The 23510-nt window shown below is 47.9% G+C and overlaps 1 protein-coding gene across 2 annotated transcripts in view; it reads left to right on the forward strand.

Moving 5' to 3' along the window:
* The window catches only part of RIPK2 (receptor interacting serine/threonine kinase 2), an 86442-nt gene that overhangs the window by 31139 nt on the left and 31793 nt on the right, over nt 1-23510 (forward strand). For both annotated transcript variants that reach the window (XM_063924069.1, XM_063924067.1), the window contains exons 5-7: nt 14732-14781; nt 17107-17268; nt 18135-18214. In XM_063924069.1, the coding sequence (XP_063780139.1) occupies nt 14732-14781; nt 17107-17268; nt 18135-18214 (292 nt within the window). The remainder of the gene's footprint in view (nt 1-14731; nt 14782-17106; nt 17269-18134; nt 18215-23510) is intronic.

Raw genomic sequence — 23510 nt, forward strand, 5'->3', positions numbered from 1 at the left:
TGTCTTCACCAAGGTAGCGCACAGCACTGCAGCTGTGCGCCATTGCTCCTCATACACACTTCACACTCCGGTCACTGAGGGTGCAGGGCGCTGGGGGGGGCGCCCTGAGGCAGCAATAAAAACACCTTGGCTGGCTAAAATACCTCAATATATAGCCCCTGGGGCTATATATGAGGTAAATACCCCTGCCAGAATCCCATAAAAAGCGGGAGAATAGGCCGCGAAAAAGGGGCGGAGCCTATCTCCTCAGCACACTGGCGCCATTTTTCCCTCACAGCTCGGCTGGAAGGAAGCTCCCTGGCTCTTCCCTGCAATTCTACAGTACAGTAAGAGGGAAAAGAGAGGGGGGGCATTAAAATTGGCACTGTATACAGTATATTATATAAAAAGCAGCTATTAGGGACATAACTCAGTTAGTCCCTGTATATATATAGCGCTCTGGTGTGTGCTGGCATACTCTTACTCTGTCCCCCCAAAGGGCTTTTGTGGGTCCTGTCCTCTATTTGAGCATTCCCTGTGTGTGTGGAGTGTGTCGGTACGGCTGTGTCGACATGTTTGAGGAGGATAATGATGTGGAGGGGGAGCAGATGCCTTTAGCAGGGATGTCACCCCCTGGGGGTCAGACACCTGAGTGGATGGTATTATGGCAGGAAATGAGTGCACGTATAGACTCCTTACATAAAAAATTTGACGACATGCCGACTGTGGGACAGCCGAGTCTTCAGCTCGTGCCTGTCCAGGTGTCTCAAAAGTCATCAGGGGCTCTGAAACGCCCGTTATCTCAGGTGGCACAAGTAGATGTCGACACGGATACTGACACCAGTGTCGACGACGATGAGTCAAATTTAATGCCCGTTAAGGCCATTCACTGCATGATTGAGGCAATGAAAGAGGTGTTAAATATTTCTGATTTACATCCAGGTACCACAAAAAAGGGTATTATGTTTGGGGAGAAAAAACTACCTGTAGTTTTTCCCCTGTCAGATGAATTAAATGAAGTGTGTGAAGAAGCGTGGGCTTCCCCTGATAAGAAATTGGTAATTCCTAAGAAGCTACTAATGGCGTTCCCTTTCCCGCCAGAGGATAGGTTACGTTGGGAAACACCCCCGAGGGTGGATAAAGCGCTCACACGTTTGTCTAAAAAGGTGGCACTACCGTCCCAGGATATGGCCGCCCTTAAGGAACCTGCTGATAGAAAGCAGGAGGCGATCCTGAAGTCTGTATATACACACTCAGGCATTATACTCAGACCAGCTATTGCGTCAGCATGGATGTGCAGTGCTGCCGCTGCGTGGTCAGATAAACTGTCAGAAAATATTGACACGTTAGACAGAGACACGATCCTGCTAACAATTGACCATATAAAAGACTCAGTCTTATACATGAGAGATGCACAGAGGGAAATCTGCCGGCTGGCATCTAAAATAAGTGCATTATCTATCTCTGCTAGGAGATGCTTATGGACTCGCCAGTGGACTGGAGATGCAGATTCCAAAAGGCACATGGAAGTCTTGCCTTATAAGGGGGAGGAATTATTTGGGGATGGTCTCTCCGACCTAGTTTCCACAGCAACGTCTGGGAAGTCAGCATTTTTACCCCATGTCCCCTCACAGCCTAAGAAGGCGCCATTTTATCAGGTTCAGTCCTTTCGGTCCCAGAAAAACAAGCGGGGAAAAGGAGGGTCTTTTCTGTCAAGAGGCAGAGGCAGGGGAAAAAGGCTGCAGCAAACAGCAGGTTCCCAGGAACAAAAGTCCTCCCCCGCTTCCTCTTCCAAGTCCGCCGCATGACGGTGGGGCTTCACAGGCGGAGCCAGGTACGGTGGGGGCCCGCCTCAGGAATTTCAGCGATCAGTGGGCCCGCTCACAGGTGGATCCCTGGGTCCTTCAAATAGTATCTCAGGGATACAGGCTGGAATTCGAGGCGACTCCACCCCGCCGTTTCCTAAAATCCGCCTTGCCGATTGCTCCCTCAGACAGGGAGGCGGTGCTAGCAGCGATTCACAAGCTGTATTCCCAGCAGGTGATAATCAAGGTACCCCTACTTCAACAAGGCCGGGGTTACTATTCCACACTATTTGTGGTGCCGAAACCGGACGGTTCGGTGAGACCCATTTTAAATTTGAAATCCTTGAACACATACATAAAAAAATTCAAGTTCAAGATGGAATCGCTCAGGGCGGTTATTGCAAGCCTGGACGAGGGGGATTACATGGTATCCCTGGACATCAAGGATGCTTACCTGCATGTCCCCATTTACAATTCTCACCAGGAGTACCTCAGATTTGTGGTACAGGACTGCCATTACCAATTCCAGACGCTGCCGTTTGGACTCTCCACGGCACCGAGGGTATTTACCAAGGTTATGGCGGAAATGATGATACTCCTTCGAAAAAAGGGAGTTTTAATTATCCCATACTTGGACGATCTCCTAATAAAGGCACGATCCAAGGAACAGTTGTTAGTGGGAGTAGCACTATCTCAGGAAGTGCTGAGCCAGCACGGCTGGATTCTGAATATCCCAAAGTCACAGCTGGTCCCCACGACACGTCTAATGTTCCTGGGAATGATTCTGGACACGGCCCAGAAAAAAGTGTTTCTCCCGGAGGAGAAAGCCAGGGAGTTGTCTTCTCTAGTCAGAGACCTCCTAAAACCAAAACAGGTATCGGTGCATCACTGCACGCGGGTCCTGGGAAAGATGGTAGCTTCTTACGAAGCAATTCCATTCGGCAGGTTCCATGCCAGGATTTTTCAGTGGGACCTGTTGGACAAGTGGTCCGGATCGCATCTTCAGATGCATCGTTTAATAACCCTGTCTCCACGAACCAGGGTGTCTCTTCTGTGGTGGCTGCACAGTGCTCATCTTCTGGAGGGCCGCAGATTCGGCATACAGGACTGGGTCCTGGTGACCACGGATGCCAGCCTACGAGGCTGGGGGGCAGTCACAAAGGGAAGAAATTTCCAAGGACTATGGTCAAGTCAGGAGACTGCCCTTCACATAAATATTCTGGAACTAAGGGCCATTTACAATGCCCTAAGTCAAGCAAAATCCCTGCTCCTACACCAGCCGGTGCTGATCCAGTCAGACAACATCACGGCAGTCGCCCATGTGAATCGACAGGGCGGCACAAGAAGCAGGACGGCGATGGCAGAAGCCACAAAAATTCTCCGATGGGCGGAGAATCATGTACTAGCACTGTCAGCAGTGTTCATCCCGGGAGTGGACAACTGGGAAGCAGACTTTCTCAGCAGGCACGACCTCCACCCGGGAGAGTGGGGACTTCATCCAGAAGTCTTCCAAATGATTGTAAATCATTGGGGTCGTCCACAGGTGGACATGATGGCGTCCCGCCTAAACAAAAAACTAGAGAAGTATTGCGCCAGGTCAAGAGACCCTCAGGCGATAGTTGTGGACGCTCTAGTGACACCGTGGGTGTACCGGTCAGTTTATGTGTTCCCTCCTCTACCTCTCATACCAAAGGTATTGAGAATAATAAGAAAGCGAGGAGTAAACACAATTCTCGTGGTTCCGGATTGGCCGAGAAGAGCGTGGTACCCAGAACTTCAAGAGATGATCTCAGAGGACCCGTGGTCTCTGCCGCTCAGACAGGACCTGCTGCAGCAAGGCCCCTGTCTGTTCCAAGACTTACCGCGGCTGCGTTTGACGGCATGGCGGTTGAACGCCGGATCCTGAAGGAAAAGGGCATTCCGGAGGAAGTCATTCCTATGCTTATTAAAGCCAGGAAAGATGTTACGGCAAAGCATTATCACCGCATATGGCGGAAATATGTTGCATGGTGCGAGGCCAAAAAGGCCCCAACAGAGGAATTTCAACTAGGTCGATTTCTGCATTTCCTGCAAGCAGGAGTGAATATGGGCCTAAAACTGGGCTCCATTAAGGTACAGATCTCGGCTCTGTCGATTTTCTTTCAAAAAGAACTAGCTTCAGTACCTGAAGTTCAGACATTTGTGAAAGGAGTGCTGCATATTCAGCCCCCATTTGTGCCTCCTGTGGCACCTTGGGATCTCAACGTGATGTTGAGTTTCTTAAAATCACATTGGTTTGAGCCACTAAAAACCGTGGATCTGAAATATCTCACGTGGAAAGTGGTCATGTTATTGGCCTTGGCTTCAGCCAGGCGAGTGTCAGAGTTGGCAGCTTTATCATGTAAAAGCCCTTATCTGATTTTCCATATGGATAGGGCAGAATTGAGGACTCGTCCCCAGTTTCTCCCTAAGGTGGTGTCAGCGTTTCACCTGAACCAGCCTATTGTGGTGCCTGCGGCTACTAAGGATTTGGAGGACTCCAAGTTGCTAGACGTTGTCAGGGCCCTGAAAATATATGTTTCCAGGACGGCTGGAGTCAGAAAATCTGACTCGCTGTTTATCCTGTATGCACCCAACAAGCTGGGTGTTCCTGCTTCTAAGCAGACTATTGCTCGTTGGATTTGTAGTACAATTCAGCTTGCACATACTGTGGCAGGCCTGCCACAGCCAAAATCTGTCAATGCCCATTCCACAAGGAAGGTGGGCTCATCTTGGGCGGCTGCCCGAGGGGTCTCGGCTTTACAACTTTGCCGAGCAGCTACTTGGTCAGGGGCAAACACGTTTGCAAAATTCTACAAATTTGATACCCTGGCTGAGGAGGACCTGGAGTTCTCTCATTCGGTGCTGCAGAGTCATCCGCACTCTCCCGCCCGTTTGGGAGCTTTGGTATAATCCCCATGGTCCTTACGGAGTTCCCAGCATCCACTAGGACGTTAGAGAAAATAAGAATTTACTCACCGGTAATTCTATTTCTCGTAGTCCGTAGTGGATGCTGGGCGCCCATCCCGAGTGCGGTTTATCTGCAATACTTGTACATAGTTATTGTTAACTAAATCGGGTTATTGTTGAGCCATCTGTTGAGAGGCTCTATTGTTTCATACTGTTAACTGTGTTTCATATCACGAGTTGTACGGTGTGATTGGTGTGGCTGGTATGAGTCTTACCCGGGATTCAAAATCCTTCCTTATTGTGTACGCTCGTCCGGGCACAGTACCTAACTGAGGCTTGGAGGAGGGTCATAGTGGGAGGAGCCAGTGCACACCAGGTAGTCTAAGATCTTTCTAGAGTGCCCAGCCTCCTTCGGAGCCCGCTATTCCCCATGGTCCTTACGGAGTTCCCAGCATCCACTACGGACTACGAGAAATAGAATTACCGGTGAGTAAATTCTTATTTTTGCAGTTATTTCCCTTCTTTACACATCAAATGGATGAGTTCATTTTGGAGCCCCTGTCTCTGCATGTAGTTTTTAGTACATTCGGGGAAAATGTTAATTTTTATTGCAGTAATAAGAAGCTCTAATTATTGTGTCTAAAACACAATAATTTGTAAATATGTCCCATAATATTAAAACACATATCATCCCCGCATTTGATAAAGAGCCCCATATAATATCCCATATCATCCCCGCATTTGATAAAGAGCCCCATATAATAATATCCCATATCATCCCCGCATTTGATAAAGAGCCCCATATAATATCCCATATCATCCCCGCATTTGATAAAGAGCCCCATATAATATCCCATATCATCCCCGCATTTGATAAAGAGCCCCATATAATATCCCATATCATCCCCGCATTTGATAAAGAGCCCCATATTAATACCCCACACTTACTTACCTTTCATACTCTACACTTCAGTCCCCAAACAATAGTTCTCTAGCATCCATAAGGGATAATGGGGAAATCTAGTACGATGGGGTAAAGACGGGGTCCAAAAGGAGCCGGTGCACTTTAAATTTCTTCACTGAGTGTGCTGGCTCCTCCCCTCTATGCCCCCTCCCACAGGCAGTTTAGAAAAAAGTGCCCTCAGGAGAGGATGCACATCTCTGCAGCTCCAGAGAGTTTTCTTCAATTTCTTTTAAACTTTTATTATTTTTGGTATGCTGTTTGGGCAACAGCATACCTGCACCATGGAAGCTGGGGGGGGGGGCGGTCACCTGCCTTGCGAGGTGCAGACCCGCTTCGCCGCTGCAGGACCACCGTCCTGAGAGGTTGTTTGTTCAGCGGGGCACTGCGCCTTGGCTGTCACAATTGCAGCACGCTGCACACCCCTAACACTAGGCTGAAGGTGACGTCTGTGGTGAGTACAAACCAGGGGCCCCGCTAGGGAGGTCCCCCGGTTAAAAGTGCGGCTGAACACGGGTGCGGCATACGGGACCCTCCTTGGGGGGGTCCCGCTAGAGCCCCCCTTGCAGACTGGCTTATATTAGCTTGAACTAGCACTTGTGCAACGTTTTTAAGCCACACAGAAGACTTTGCCAGTATAAAAATCATTATAGCTCCGGCGCCATTGGAGGGGCCGGAGCTAACTCAGAGCAGGACCAGGGGCATTTTGACGCCTTCCTCTGCTTAATGCAGCCATGGACAGCACATACAGCGCTTCCTGCCTCACAAGACACGCTCGAATTCTGATACAGGGTGTAGCAAGGGGGAGACCTGCTATTGTGCACGGTCTGTGTCCTCTACAGGACAGAATTTACTAGCATTTGCTGTGTTATACTTAGCTGTCAACCTCATTGGGACAGTGCAGCTAGGGGTGTGCTGGTCTCTCTCTCTGTCTCCTCTCACATACAGTAAGGGCAGGCTTGCAAAGTATTACTGTCTGTTTGTATGTGTATGTCATTGTGCTTACTGTGAAACATGGGTAAACACAAACTATGCAGTGTATGCCACACTAAATTCTCTCCATTGTCATATGATTCTGTTTTTTGTGAACAATGCAGCCAATCTTCACAAATCAGTGAAGGGGCTGGGGGAGAGGGTCCAGAGCCCCACTGGCTAGGGTCTCTTAAAACTATGATGTCTGATATGTCATCCCAGCTCAATGCTAATGTGCAGAAAACTCAGCTACTACAACAAGCTGTTGCAGACTTCGCTGCTAGGGCAGATGTTACACATCCCCCCCTCTCTCATGCAGGTCCACAAAAGCGTAGTCTACGTGCTCTGCTCTCTGATACAGATGAGGATGTACAGGAGGATGGGGAGGACTTCGATCCCATTAGTGGGGATTCAGATTCTACTCAGGGTATTGAACCGCTAATTTTGGCTAAACGGGGCGTGTTAAAGCACCCTCTAGAGGACGCTGCATCACAGCAGTCGTTTTTCTTTACACAAAACAAGCCATGTTTTTCTTTACACAAAAAAAATGTCACTTTCCCTGATTCTGCCGAGTTAGATGACCTATTCAAGTTAGCCTGGAAAAATCCAGACAAAAAATTCCAAGTGTCAAAAAAGTTTTTGCGCACTTTCCCATTTGCTCCTGAAGGCAGGAAATTTTGGGAGGAACCCCCAGGGGTTGACGTATCAGTCTCTCGACTGTCTAAAAAGTTGGTGCTGCCTGCCCTGGGCTTCTTTACCATAAAGGATCCTGGGGACCGGAAAATAGAGACGACGCTAAAATCTATTTACATGGCAGCAGGTGTATCGCAAAACCTGGTCACCACTGGATGCTGGATGACCCATGCCATTCATACGTGGGCTACTCAGATTCAGGAAGGCTTCTCCGGGGCTATGCCCCTGGTCACTATGGTGACTCTCCTCAAGCACATTCAGGACACTACACGCGTCCTGTGTGACTCTCTCAAGGAGATGGGAAATATTAATGCTAGGACTTCTGCCATGGCAGTGTTGGCGCGCAGTGCTTTGTGGTTACGTCAGTGGATTGAAGACACAAAATCAAAGCGCAGTGTGGAATCCCTCCCCTTCTGTGGGAAATGGCTCTTTGGGGTTGAGTTGGATACATGGATTTCCAAAGTTACGGCTGGGAAATCCATGTTTCTCCCCTCTGGGGCGCCGCTGGCGAAACGCTCTTACACGGGGCCGTCTGTGCAGTCCTTTCGGTCTAACAGATTTTGATCTAAGGCCAGAGGTGCCTCAAATGCAACTACAGGCACCAGAGGTAAGTTAAGAAAACCTGCAAGCACCAGCTCTCAGGACCAGACCACTAGTTCTGCTTCCACTAAGACCTCAGCATGACGGTGCCCACCCGCCCTGAGGGGATCTCGAGGTGGGAGCTCGACTGCGTCACTTCAGCCGCATCTGGAAGGCTTCCTGCCAGGATACCTGGGTCAGAGATCTAATTTCTCAGGGCTACAAGCTGGAGTTCAACGGTGCTCCTCCCCAACGTTTTTTCAAATCAAGCTTACCAGCTTTGGAGGATATGCAGGTTACGTTGCAACAGGCCATCCAAAAGTTGGCCCAATCCCACGTCATTGTTCCAGTACCAATACCACAATGAGGCAAGGGTTATTACTCCAACCTGTTTGTGGTACCGAAACCAGACAGTTCGGTAAGGACCATTTTGAATCTCAAGTCCTTGAGCCCTTACCTGTAGGTTTTCAAGTTCAAAATTGAATCCTTGCGAGCAGTTATTGCGCGCCTGGAAGAACAGGAATTCATGGTTTCCCTGGATATCAAGGATGCCTACCTTCATATTCCAATTTGGCCACCTCATCAAGCGTACCTGAGGTTTGCCCTGCTGGACGATCACTACCAGTTCCAGGCCCTGCCCTTCAGCCTGTCCACAGCTACGAGGGTATTCATGAAGGTGATGGCGGAGATGATGTTCCAACTCCGGGTCCAGGGGGTCAGTGAGTGTTGTCCCTTACATGGACGATCTTCTGATAAAAGCAAGATCCAGGAAGCTTTTATTGCTCCATATCGACTGCACTAGCCACCTTCTGTAACACCATGGGTGGATCCTCAATTTACAGAAGTCCCACCTGGAGCAAACTCAGCGGCTCCTGTTCCTGGGGATGTTGTTTGATACTGTGGTAAAGAAGGTGTTCCTACCAGAGGATAAGGCGAGAACACTTCAGGAGATGGTCTGAATGGTGCTCCGACCTACTCGAGTGTCCATCCATCTTTGCATACGATTGCTGGGAAAGATGGTCGCCTCATACAAGGCGATCCAATATGGGAGGTTCCATGCCAGAACATTTCAATTGGATCTCCTGAGCAAGTGGTCCGGCTCACATCTACAGATGCACGGGCTAATCCAGCTGTCACCTCAGGCCAGGATTTCCCTCCTGTGGTGGTTACAGTCCTCCAATCTCCTGGAAGGCCAGAGTTTCGGTATTCAGGATTGGACCCTCCTCACGATGGATGCGAGACTGAGAGAATGGGGAGCTGTCACCCAAGGGGCACAGTTCCAGGGCAGGTGGTCAGCCCTCGAAAGCCTGCTTCCGATCAACAGTCTGGAACTTCGGGCTATCTTCAATGCTCTGCTTCAGGCCTCTCCTCTTCTCAAGGATCACGTGATCCCAGTACAGTTGGATAACGCCACCGCAGTGGCGTATATCAATGGAAACGGAGGGACAAAAAGCAGAGCCTGCACGCAAGAGGTGTCAAAGATACTCCTCTGGGCAGAAAGAAATGCAAGAGCCATGTCAGCAATCTTCATTCCGGGTGTGGACAACTGGGAAGCGGGCTTCCTGAGTCGTCACGATCTCCATCCAGGGGAGTGGGGACTCCACCATCAAGTGTTCCAGCAGATCATCCACCGGTGGGGCTGCCCACAAATAGACATGGTGGCTTCTCGACTCAACAAGAAGCTTCACTGGTATTGCTCACAAACCAGGGACCCTCAGGCGAGGGCAGTGGATGCACGGACGTCGCCTTGGCCTTACCAGCTGGTCTACCTGTTTCCTCCGATTCCGTTGCTCCCAAGGGTGCTCAAGCGAATCAGGAATCAAGGAGTTCAGGCAATTCTGATTGCCCCGGATTGGCCTCGGAGGGCGTGGTATGCGGATCTTCTTGACATGTCCGTCGAAGACCCTTGGCCTCTACCACTAAGAAGAGATCTACTTCAACAAGGATCTACTTCATCTACCCGGACTTACGGCGACTTCGTTTGACGGCATGGAGGTTGAGCGGAACATCCTAGCTCACAAGGGCCTTTCCAAAAAGGTTATTGCTACCATGGTTCAGGCCAGGAAACCTGTAACGTCAAAACAATATCATCATATCTGAAGGAGATATGTGTCTTGGTGCGTGGAATGCACGTATCCGCCTGCAGAGTTCCACGTGGGACGTTTTTTATGTTTCCGGCAGGCTGCTGTGGATAAGGGCTTGCGTCTGGGTTCCATTAAGGTCCAGATTTCAGCTCTTTCCATTTTTTCCCAGAAGAAATTGGCAGCGTTGCCAGAAGTGTAGACCTTCTTGCAAGGGGTACTCTACATGCAACCTCCTTTTGTGCTGCCCACGGCGCCCTGGGATCTGAATGTGGTGTTGGAATTTCTACAGTCCTCCTGGTTTGAACCTCTGATGACTGTGGAAGACAAGTACCTGACATGGAAGACGGTGATGTTACTGGTCCTGGCTTCTGCTCGACGTGTCTCAGAATTGGGGGCCTTATCGCGTAAAAGTCCATGCTTGGTCTTTTACGAGGACAGAGCGGAGCTCCGGACTGTAACAGCAGTTCCTGCCGAAGGTTGCCTCAGCATTTCACCTGAATCAACCTATTGTGGTTCTGTCCAGTTCTGACTCTTCTGCTCCTCCAGAGGCATTGGATGCTGTGCAAGCCTTGAAGATCTATGTCAAGCGAACGTCTCGGATCAGAAAGACAGTTTCTTTGTTCGTGCTCTATGATGCGCAGAAAAAGGGTTGTCCTGTTTCGAAGTAGTCCATTTCTCGTTGGCTTAGACTTACTATCCAATGTGTTGGCAGCCTTATCTGTTCCTAAGTCTCTGAAGGCCCACTCTACAAGATCGGTGGGGTCTTCCTGGGCGGCTGCCTGTGGAGTCTCGGCCTTGCAAATGTGCCAAGCTGCTTCCTGGTTGGGGAAGAATACTTTTTTTAAGTTGTATAAGTTTGATACACTGGCCAAAGAGGATACCCAGTTTGGGCAGGCGGTACTGCAGCAGTCTCCACACATTCCCGCCCGTTCTGGAAGCTTTGGGACATCCCCATCGTACTAGATTTCCCCAATGTCCCTTATGGATGCTAGGGAAAATAGGATTTTAATTACCTACTGATAAATTATTTACTCGTAGTCCATAAGGGATATTGGGCTCTCGCCTCAGTGTGTTGACTTTTCTGCAGGTTCTCTTTTATGTGTTTACCTGTTCAGCTGTTGCTGTTGTTGTTACCAGCCGTTGCTGGTTGTTTTATGCTAGTGGTGTGCTGGTATATAAATCTCACCACTCTTTGTTTTCATGTTCCTTCTCTCATATATGTCTTTTCTCCTTCGGGCACTGTTTTACCTATAACTACCTGTGGGAGGGGGCATAGAGGGGAGGAGCCAGCACACCCAGTGAAAAAATTTAAAGTGCACCGGCTCCTTTGGACCTGTATACCCCATCGTACTAGATTTCCCCAATATCCCTTATGGACTACGAGAAAAGGATTTAATTAAAATCCTATTTAATAGAACCCCATACCAGCTCCAAATTAACATAACTACTGCCGTCACATTAGATTAATTCCCACAAAGACACTTACTGTACCAACCTTTAAATGCTGTCACAGCTGCAATTGCTGTGGGCACAGGTTCTCAAACTCAGTCCTCAGGACCCCAAACAGTGCATGTTTTGCAGGTCTCCTCAAAGAATCACAATTGAAATAATTATCTCCACCTGTGGACCTGTTAAAATGTGTTAGTGAGTAATTTATACACCTGTGCACCTGCTGGGTTACCTGCAAAACATGCACTGTGTGGGGTCCTGAGGACCGAGATTGAGAACCTGTGGCTGTGGGGAACTAACCTCTCTGTCTGCCTTCCATACTGTCTCTGCAATGGCCATGTGTGCAGAGTGGTGTGATGAAGAGTACAGGGCAAAGGAGAGTAAATGGGAGATGATGGATTGTACCTGAGACTATACCTCCCAACATGGCCCTCTCCAGGAGGGACAAAATTCTCTGCTTCTGGACTTTTTTTTTCTTAATTTATGATTGTCTGCATCTGTGTTGAACAGGTTAATGGATAAGAAAGGTATTTCAACACAGGTGATGGCAATCATACATTACGAGAGAAGTCCAGGAGCAGAGCATGCTGTCCCTCCTGGATAGGGTCATGTTGGGAGGTATGCCTGAGACAACTGGAGATAAAATGAAGTGAGGACACAACTGCACAGCACATGGGTGGCTAGATCCATGGAAGGGCCAGCCACCAGGAAGAAGAACCTTGGGCCTAAGTGAAGGAGGGGGTCCTTTAATACTAAAAACAGAGGTTACTATAATCTGAGCTGCCACTGGGCCATGAAAACTAAACAGCAAAGAACCTATTTCCCTAATACCCAGATGTTTTGTGACTGCATCACTCCATAGGTTACTGCAATATATTAAGGGGGAGGTTTAGAAACAAAGCATTTGAGGGGTTATTCAGAGTTGTTAGCAAACCCAAAAAGTTAGCAATTGGGCAAAACCAGGGGGGTCATTCCGACCCGAACGCTCGCTGCAATTTGTTGCAGCGCAGCGATCGGGTCAGAACCGCGCATGCACCGGTGCCGCCATTTAGGAGGCGCGGTCCGGCCAACGCAGGTGTGTCCAGGCCGTGGGGGGGGGGCGGGCTGCGGCGACTGTGTGACATCAACTCCCAGCCAGCCGCAGGAGCTGCGCTGGCCGGGAGTTACTCCTGAAATACAAAAGCGCTTTTGTATTTGTGCGGGGAGGGGGGGGCACTGACATGCGGGGCGGACTAGCCCTGTGCTGTCAGGGAAGATGATCGTAGCTGTGCTAAAATTAGGGGCAGGTGGGGCAGATACTGTATAACGTGCAGAGAGATTTGGATTTGGGTGGTTTATATTGTCTCTGTGCAGGGTAAATACTGGCTGCTTTATTTTTACACTGCAATTTAGATTTCACTTTGAACACATCCCACCCAAATCTAACTCTCTGCACATGTTACATCTGCCCCACCTGCAGTGCAGCATGGTTTTGCCCAATTGCTAACTTTTTTGGTTTGCTAGCAACTCTGAAAACCCCCTTTGTCTGCAAAGGATTAGGCATTTGGAAGTGCTTAATTCAGAACATCAGCCAGTGGCGGAATTACCGCCAGTGCAAGCTGTTCCTTGCACTGGGGCCCGCCACTGCCAAGGGGCCCAATGCCAGCGCGGCATGTAATGAGTCAAACTGAATGCTGGGATGCGCTTCCCTCATCAGAGCGGCGGAGGACAGCCTATGGTGAAGGAGAGGGACAGCAGCGGCGCCTCCACCAATTACACTGCACTGCTGCGGCTTCCGAGTCCCCCTCCCTCCTCCTTCTTCTCCCCTGCCCGGGATCTGCCAGAAGCTGCACGAGGAGCCTGACTATGGCCCTCATTCCGAGTTGTTCGCTCGCAAGCTGCTTTTAGCAGCATTGCACACGCTAAGCCGCCGCCTACTGGGAGTGAATCTTAGCTTATCAAAATTGCGAACGAAAGATTCGCAATATTGCGAAAAGACTTCTCTGTGCAGTTTCTGAGTAGCTCGAGACTTACTCTTCCAGTGCAATCAGTTCAGTGCTTGTCGTTCCTGGTTTGACGTCACAAACACACCCAGCGTTCGCCCAGACACTCCTCCGTTTCTCCAGCCACTCCCGCGTTTTTCACAGAAACTGTAGCGTTTTTTCACACACTCCCATAAAACGGCCAGTTTCCGCCCAGAAACACCCACTTCCTGTCAATCACACTCCGATCTCCAGAACGAAGAAAAAAACTCGTAATGCAGTGAGTAAAATACCAATCTTCATAGCAAATTTACTTGGCGCAGTCGCAGTGCGAACATTGCGCATGCGCAATTAGCGGAAAATCGCTGCGATGCGAAGAAAATTACAGAGCGAACAACTCGGAATGACCACCTATGTGAGCCAGCGGAGACAGTAAGTATATCTATTCTTACTGTCTATCTATCTATCTGTCTATTCTGTCTGCCGTAATGTGTAAAAAGGGGGACGCTGTCTGCCATAATGTGTAAAAAGGGCACGCTGTCTGCCGTAATGTGTAAAAAGGGGGACGCTGTCTGCCGTAATGTGTAAGAAGGGGGACGCTGTCTGTCATTATGTGTAAAAAAGGGGACGCTGTCTGCCATAATGTGTAAAAAAAGGGGACGCTGTCTGTCGTAATGTGTAAAAAGGGGACGCTGTCTGCCTTAATGTGTAAAAAGGGGGACACTGTCTGCCGTAATGTGTAAAAAGGGGGACGCTGTCTGCTGTAATGTGTAAAAAAGGGGACGCTGTCTGCCGTAATGTGTAAAAGTGGCTCTACCTGGTGCGCTACTGTGCAGTGTAATTTGAATAATGGAAACTATTGTGCACCGTTATATGAATTGGTATTAGTTTGTGGCCACACCCGTTCCCCACGAAGCCACGCCCCTATATGTTTGGCACGCACTGCCCATGTTTTACATAGAGGTGAGGGGGCTCCGATGCCGTTTCTTGCACACAGCGCTAAAATGTCTAGTTACAGCACTGTTGCTAGGTATCCATTTCCCTGGCCCTAAGCAGGTCCCCCTCACCAGATCCTCTCCAGGGGTGAGGGAGTGGACTTGGATGGGATGAGGGGGGGGGGGGGGAGGCCCAAAGGATTTTGTCGCACCTGGGCCCATCGCTCGCTAGTTCCGCCACTGACATCAGCCATCCATACTCCACTTTGCCTGTGTTTGATGTGGGATTAACGGAACACTTTAATAATTTTACTGCATCCCCTGACACATTTAGATGCTGTGCCTATTTATGTAATTGATACAAAATATTTGTTTTATATTGTAGCTTTGCCATTATTATGTGGGAAGTTCTATCAAGAAAACAGCCGTATGAAGGTATCTATTATGCAGAGCTTCACAAACTGAATTATACTTTTGACAACTACAATTGTCATATCAATATGTTAGATACTAGTATATTTGATGTTAAGGTTTCATAAATGGTAGGGGTCCCAGATCCATCCTCTTGTGATTCTGCAAATTACGGGACCTAGCAGAAAGGTAAATATAATAGCCTATGAGTGCAATTTGAGCAGTGTGGCTCCTTTCTAAACTCAGGAGCCTGTGTGCAGTGCACACCCTGCACCCATTACATATATACTTATAGCCAGAGATGAAGGGGGGACGAGTGATTCAATACTTTAAAGAGAGTGTGATGAGGTTCAGCTGGATTCTGATTGGGAGTCAATGTAGTGGTTCAAGGTGAGGATAAACCAGGGAGATGAGAAGGGAGAAAGGTGGGAGAAATAAAGACCTGAAGATGTTGTGGAGGTAAAATCAACAGGATTGAGCAATAGCATGAATTTGGGGGGATGAAGGAGAAAGAGAGAGAGAGAGAGAGAGAGAGAGTAGACTGTGGCACCTAGACAATGGACTTGATAGAAAGGAGTGAGGATAGTGTTAGCAGCTGAAAGAGTGAGGTGAGAGGAAAAGCAACTCAAAAGAAGGAGAAGACAGTTATCTTTGTCTTGGACATGTTGATCTTAAGAAAGTGCTGGGACAGGCAGAAAGACATGGAAAAGAGAGACAGTTACATATGTGAGAGAGGGTGGAGGAGAAGAGGTGACAAAATAAGTAGATTTATGTATCATTGGCATACCGGGGTTATTAGAAAGAAAGTGTTTTGATGAGATCACCAAGCCTTGGATGGAGATAAAGTGTCAGCCAATCAGCTCCTATCATTTTTCAAACACAGCCTGTGACATGACTGTTAGGAGCTGATTGGCTGGTACTTTGGCCCTCATTCCGAGTTGTTCGCTCGCAAGCTGCTTTTAGCAGCTTTACACACGCTAAGCCGCCGCCTACTGGGAGTGAATCTTAGCTTCTTAAAATTGCGAACGAAAGATTCGCAATAGAGCAAAAAGATATCTCTGTGCAGTTTCTGAGTAGCTTGAGACTTACTCGGCATCTGCGATCAGTTCAGTGCTTGTCGTTCCTGGTTTGACGTCATAAACACACCCAGCGTTCGCCCAGACACTCCTCCGTTTCTCCAGCCACTCCCGCGTTTTTCCCAGAAACGGTAGCGTTTTTTCGCACACACCCATAAAACGGCCAGTTTCCGCCCAGAAACACCCACTTCCTGTCAATCACATTACGATCACCAGAACGAAGAAAAAACAGTGAGTAAAAAACCTAACTGCATAGCAAATTTACTTGGCGCAGTCGCACTGCGGACATTGCGCATGCGCACTAAGCGGAAAATCGCTGCGATGCGAAAAAATTTACAGAGCGAACAACTCGGAATGACCCCCTTTATCTCCATTGACTTTATCGCCATCCAATGCTTAGTAAATAGACCCCCAGGAGACGGTTGCAAGGTGTCTTGGAATTCCTTGTGGAACTACAACTGATAGAGCATAAGGGGGGGAGACAGAGTTGGAGATAGAGACAGAGAAGAAACCATTAGAAAGGTAGGAGAAGAGACATGAGATGGCAATGTCAGAGTGAGGGGCTTGAAGAAAGAGTGGATGGTCAGCTGTCTTAAAGTCAGCTAACAGGTCCAGAAGGATGAGAATGTAAAATTGACCCTGAGATTTAGTGATTTAGAAGGTCTTCAGTAACCATGGTGAACGCAGTTTCCATGGGATGAAGGTTAACAAAAACCACACTGAAGGGTCTCAATGAGTAAGAGAAAGGAAAGTGCATAGGGTTTTGTAAACAAATGTATCCAACAGACTGTAGGCAAAAGGGTGATGAGATATGTGGTAGTAGTTAGAGAGGGAATCAGGATCCAGGGAGGGTTTTATATACATTATTGTAAATCCCATCTTTGGTAGCCAGCTAATCAGGACATATACTAAGTGTGAAAGGGCAGGTGAACATAGGTGTGGTCATGTTTCTAGTCGGACATGTTCCTACCGTAGGTGGATGGCTAGCGCTTCCAGAAAGCAGGTAAACGTCCATCTCTGGGCCTTCCATAACCTCTGAGCATCCCCTAATCTCTGGGTATCATAGCCACTGCACCTCCTACAATGACAGTAGTTAGGACAGTGGCTCGGGGGCCAAGTGCTTATAAAAGATTGTTATAACTTGCATTCTATTGAAGTTATAAGAGATGGTGTAAGCCACAAAAAAGAACTGCATCAAGGAGCAATCAAAAGGTGTCTTCAAGTGGTGTGTTCAAGTTACAGCATTAATATTTCCCAATGATTATTTTATTAGGAGCCACAAATCCGATACAGATCATGTTCAGTGTGGTGAATGGGAACAGACCGGACACTAGTGAAGAAAGCCTGCCCTCGGACATTCCCCATCGGGACTTGTTTATGTCATTAATGAAGAGTGGGTGGGCCAGCGATCCCGACGATAGACCAGCTTTTCTAAGTAAGTGAACGGAGAACCCTGCCTCCTTTTATATGAGAATAAGGTTAAACCGCTTCTATCATCTCCAAGCGCTGGAGGGCAGCATTGGAGTGCAGGATGTCTGCTACCCAGCAACCATGGACAAGTGCTGCATGCCGCAATGTGAGAGGCTGCATTTTTCTAATTATTGGTTTACCCTACAAACAAGTGGAGATATAACATCATGTACTTTAAGGACTAGTAAACAGTTTTGATCGGTCTCTGTAATCATCAGTGGGTTAGATTTGAACACATTTGTCTCCAAAATCATAAAAAAATGCAACTGCATGCATATGCAGTGTTGCAAAAAACCATGTGATGCATGCAAGTCTGCACCTGTAGCATATGGGTTGGGGCCGCGTTACGGTCAGCCGGGATCCCGGTGGTCAGCATCCCGACGCTGGGATCCCGGCCGCAGAATGCTGGCGGGGCGGCAGCACAACGAAGCTCCTTGCTGCGCTCGCCACTGGTTCTGTTCCCACTCTATAGGTGTCGTGGACACCCACGAGTGGGAATAGTTCCTTCTAGTCGGCATGCCAACTGTCGGTATTGTGAGTGGCCAGGATGAAGGGGGAGTTATTGTGACCGTCAGTCACATAACTACATCCCGTAGCATATATGCTCGATTTACATCACATACAGATACACTTACAACCATAAAATTCAGGTGTTATGGTCACTTCTGATCTGAAATAAATATTCCCCTAAGCTTTTGTCTTATGTCATCTTACTGCAGTAGACTGAACATGGCTGATATCTTACAGGTTTCTATTTTCACCATGTTACTAAGAAAGTCTGATTTACTCGTGTAATTATATGTTTCCTGTACTTTTATTGCCCCTCACTAGAGTGTTTGCTGGATCTGGAACCAGTGATCAATAAGTATGATGACATTTCAATACTTGAAGGGATTCTAGAAATTAAGAAAGTAAGTAACCACTTTGTACATGTATTCTATGTGGATCTACTGACACATGTGTATCCTTATCTAGAATGTAGAGTAAACTTTATAGCTGTAGTCTTCTATAGAGCAGTTTTTTTTGTGTTCCTAAAATGAATGCACATAAATTATATTACTGTAGGCTAACCTTTTTTCTGCCACTAATTGAAACACAATAGATGAGTGTGGCCTGAGACCCACTAACCCTCTGTGCCCTGCGCCATTTAAATGGACAATGGGCGCTAGGCGCCATTTTAAAAAGAACAACTGGCTCTAGGCACCATGCACTGTACCTGACTAAATGTATGTTTAATAATGTGTTTCAATATGCTATATCACTGCACAGTGCGCAGTTGGAGAATTATGGACTGCACGGTTATAGAACTGCATGGACAAAGCACTTATGATAATAGTATGAGGTATTTTTGTTTCTAAAATGCCATGACAATTTTTCTTCAGCAGCTTGTACATAGAAAGTCATATGTTACTTGTCTTAGCTCCAGCAGGGGATAGGTGTCAATTAGCAGGCCTTTTGGTGGACAAACATTTTCTTTGAAATACAGTACAAACTAAGGTTTGGAGAGCAGACTGTTGGTGCTTTCAGCATCTCCTATTGTGTGATAAGCCAAAACTGGTTTTGTATGGAGATGTGAAAGACAGGAGCGGATGCAGATTTATGTTTAAACAACATGAACTTTGTCTATGGGTGAGAGGATGAATACAATTGAAATTGAAGTTATATTTACATCTGTGAAAGAGACCGGAACATGTTAATGAGATTGTGTTTGAGAACGCACACGGGTCCTCATTCCGAGTTGTTCGCTCGCAAGTGAATTTTAGCAGCTTTGCACACGCTAAGCCGCCGCCTACTGGGAGTGAATCTTAGCATCTTAAAATTGCGAACGATGTATTCGCAATATTGCGATTACACACCTCGTAGCAGTTTCTGAGTAGCTTCAGACTTACTCGGCATCTGCGATCAGTTCAGTGCTTGTCGTTCCTGGTTTGACGTCACAAACACACCCAGCGTTCGCCCAGACACTCCTCCGTTTCTCCGGCCACTCCTGCGTTTTTTCCGGAAACGGTAGCGTTTTTTCCCACACGCCCATAAAACGGGCTGTTTCCGCCCAGTAACACCCATTTCCTGTCAATCACATTACGATCGCCAGAACGATGAAAAAGCCGTGAGTAAAATTCCTAACTGCATAGCAAATTTACTTGGCGCAGTCGCAGTGCGAACATTGCGCATGCGCATTAAGCGGAAAATCGCTGCGATGCGAAGATTTTTACCGAGCGAACAACTCGGAATGACCCCCACTGTTTTGGTTCATATGTGAAAAGGAGCAGAAAATTGCTTTATCTAAATCTTAACTCTTTTGAAATGTAACTTGTATTTATTTATATTTTTGTGAAATAATCTGATTGGTTGGAGAAGACAGGGAGGGCTTTCCCCCTGTGGTACTGTGTGTAAAATTGAGATAAAAAGAGGGGCCTGCATGCCTCAGCTGTATTATACCATCTTCTTTCTGCTGTGAACATCTTGCTGTATTGCTGTTCCCCTGGAAACAGGAGGGGCCTTTTTGAGGGCTTGATTTGAGTGAATAAATATCTTTTGCCTCAAGACAACCGCTTCATCTTTTGACGAGCAGGGGTTTGTCAAACATTGCCCCGTTCTCCGGCTGTTTTGGGTACACCCAGCGTCTCCAACCTCCGCCTTCCGCCAGCTACCGTGCAGAGGCTTGGTCAAGCGACCAGTGGGGATCAGTCCACACCACACAGGTGTGGTAAGACAGTGTGTCAACAAATACAGAGCAGCACCGTGATTCCAGTTGCCACGGGAAGTAGGAGTCTGGTGGTAGCAGCATAGTTTCCGCCCACTGCGCAGTGGGTGGAGTCAGTAACAGGCAGTTACTGACGGTAAGCGGGAATCCCCTAATTGGCCAGGTCCTGTGTGACATAAACCCGTTCTGTGATCATGGACGTGAGTCATTGAGGACTCTCAGAGGCGTCCGGTCACAATGAGCGTCTATATTATGATATTATTAAGTAACTAGTAATGGGACCTGGCATATACCAGGTTACCTCAGTCCACCACTTGTTCTGCCTAGACTCCTCTTGACCCTGTCCAGCATCCGCCCCACTCCCTCCCATCCCATATCATCCTGCTTACTTCTCACCCTGTCACTCTGTATAACCCATCGTTCCTGGAGTGATCCTCCGTCCTCAGCAACTGCTGTTTCCCGTCACTGCAGTGGGAACCTTTAGTATGCACCCCGGCTCTCAGTGCACATGTCGGAGGTGCGACAGACCTTAGTCAATTATTATATAGATATTGACCCTCATTCCGAGTTGATCGCACCAAGCAACTTTTTGTTGCTGGTGCGATCAACTAATCTCCGCCTATGGGGGAGTGTATTTTAGCATAGCAGGGCTGCGATCGCTTGTGCAGCCCTGCTATGCTAAAAATTTTTCCTGCAAAACAAGACCAGCCCTGGACATACTTACCCTATGCAACAGATCCAGCGATGATGGTCACGGCTTTGACGTCAGACATCCGCCCTCCGTTCGCCTGGACACGCCTGCATTTTTCTTACCACTCCCCGAAAATGGCTTCAAACACTCAGTTGACGCCCCGGAACGCCTTCCTGCTGTCAATGTTTTTGCGGGCGCCGCTGCGACCGCTTTCTTCGCTGTCAGCGTCGTTGCCCGGTGACGGATATCGCCAAGCAATACGCACGCCGTGCATGCGCATTCCAGACCCGAGCGCACCGCTTCTTTTTTATTACAAGAATCAATATTGCCTGCAGGTTCACGCCATGTTTACCTGTGCCAGATTGGAGACGTTCATCAGTTATAGCTATAGCTATAAACAACCTGTGGCATGTGTTCATAATACACAACACTGCGAGGAGAATCCAGTTAGGTGTGAGTCTGTATATGCGAGTGTATTTTATGAAACTCGTAGACTACACACGGACACACGCACCCGAGAAATGCGAGAGCCATTGAGAAATGCCTACACGCGGTACTCGCAGCGAGGGGCTGCGAATTTTCTGAAAAATTAGATCTATACATAAAAGAATGGGGGGACCTTCCTGGACCCCCAAAGAAGTGAAAATGTTGTTATCAGAAGGCTGTTAGTGGACATAAGGAATATACCATATGCTTTTAAAAGGTTTCAGATGGTTGATTTGTACAAAGTAATTAAACGAAAAATGCAAAGTTGAAAAAAGGTGCTGTTGGGGTATTTCAAGGCGAGCTGATTTTTTTTTTAAATGTAAAAAAAGATCAAAAGCAATGATTTTTTTGTTGAAATAAATATATGGGGGCATAATTAACAAATAAAGTTGATTTTGGTGCAAGTTGAGGCCATTTCTTTTATTTTTTACCCTAAATATGATGTAATTATTGGTCCAATTAAGTTTAATTGAAAACTTCCAAATGCCTAATTAGTCAATGGGCGAAGGGAGGGGGTGGGGAGCAATGGGTTCTGAAGCGAGTCCCAACATTTTTACCTTACAGTAAAGACTTTCCTCATAGTTTAACACTGTAGGGGGTGCACACATAAACACAAGAAGTAAAGCGAGTTTGGAATTGGATTGCAAATACAATTTGCAGTGCATATTTTCTGTATAAATGGCTCACACAAGGCAACTTGCACCCAATTGGATCAGGGCGTCTTAACAGCATTGTAGCCCCCGGCCAAAGCAATGCGTTGTTGCCCCTACCCACCCATTTATGGGAATACATTTAAAAAAAAATCATAACTCACCCCTTCTGCGGTCCTGCGTCATCTCTCCACATGCTAACACACAGTGAATAGCTGTCAGCACTCCGTTTAGTGCAGGAATGGGGAACCTTCGGCCCTCCAGCTGTTGTTGAACTACACATACCAGCATGCCTTGCTATGTTTTGCTATTTCGCCATGCTAAAACTGTTGCAGGGCATGCTGGGATGTGTAGTTAAACAACAGCTGGAGGGCCGAAGGTTCCCCATCCCTGGTTTAGTGGATAGCTTTAGCCATCCAGCAGTCAGCATACTGACAGCCATTCACTGTCTGGCTGCAGGCTAAAAGGGAGGTAGAGAATGCAGCCTGGCTGCTCTGTGTGTAATTCACAATCAAAGTGGTCGGGCAGCATTCTCTACATGCCTTCCAAGAAGCTCCGGAGGCACTGGCCCAGGGGGGTAGATCTGCATCTCCCCTCCAGCCCAGCCTGCTCCTGCTCACAGGCAGCTAGAATCATGGGGCCATGGGCTGCCGCCTAGTGTGTCTGTACATTTAGATGGCCCTAAATTGGACTGACCCCTATGTTTCAGTTTGAATATCCAGGGCACTCCATCAGTAGCTCGTGCCAGGGCCGGCGACAGGGGGGGGTCTAAGGGGACACCTGTACCGGGCCTCAAGGATCAGAGGGGCCCCAAGGATATGCCACTCAGTGTCCAGCAGGGTCAGGATGTGAGCCATCTTGTCTAAATAGGGCAGCAAGTGCGGTGCGCGTGTGCACCCGCTTTTCTGGCTCCAGCTCTGTTGCAGGCAGTTATGAGACATGGCAGCAGCTCCGCTGGACAGGATTCCCACGCTGTGCGCTGGACTCTTCCGGTGGGGTGTGAGGGTCACATGATTCCTGCTGTGCGGTGTTCGGGTCTGGATACCGGGGAGTGCAGCGCATGTGAGTCTCTCCCCGGGGTAAGACTCGGTTGGTGAAAGGATACAGGGCTGTGGGATGGGGTGAGGTAGCTGGGAATACAGCATGGATTCAATGGGGAGAGACAGACTGCGGGGTGTGTAGGAGGAAGGAAAGATATACATATTTATGTATGTGTATAGATAAATACATTTATATATATTTATTCATTAACGGTTTCTTATATAGCACAGCAAATACTGTTGCACTTTAATATATGTATATAAAATCTAAGGGGGCCACAAAGACATCACTGTACCGGGCCCCAAGATTTCTCTTGCCGTCCCTGGCTTGTGCTGCAGATTTTTCTTCCCAAAGCAGTAGGCAGATTCTGATCACACTCCCATATGCTGCGAGCTGAAGCTGCTTTAACCAGTGGAAGCTGCCGACACAGGCCAGGGGGCTTCTGCACTTCATTGAATCTGCCCATGAAATGTCCACAAAACCAGCTAGACAGGTAAATATGATTGTGTCAAAATAGTCCCTGAAAACACATTATATTCAATAACTAGTGTACAGTGTTCACTAAGGGGATTGGCTAAGTGTTATGAAAGTTGAACACATACTTTATGAAGACATGGAACCCTATTCAGTCGCAT

This window comes from Pseudophryne corroboree, chromosome 5, assembly GCF_028390025.1.
Source record: "Pseudophryne corroboree isolate aPseCor3 chromosome 5, aPseCor3.hap2, whole genome shotgun sequence".
In the NCBI taxonomy this organism is placed as follows: Eukaryota; Metazoa; Chordata; class Amphibia; order Anura; family Myobatrachidae; genus Pseudophryne; species Pseudophryne corroboree.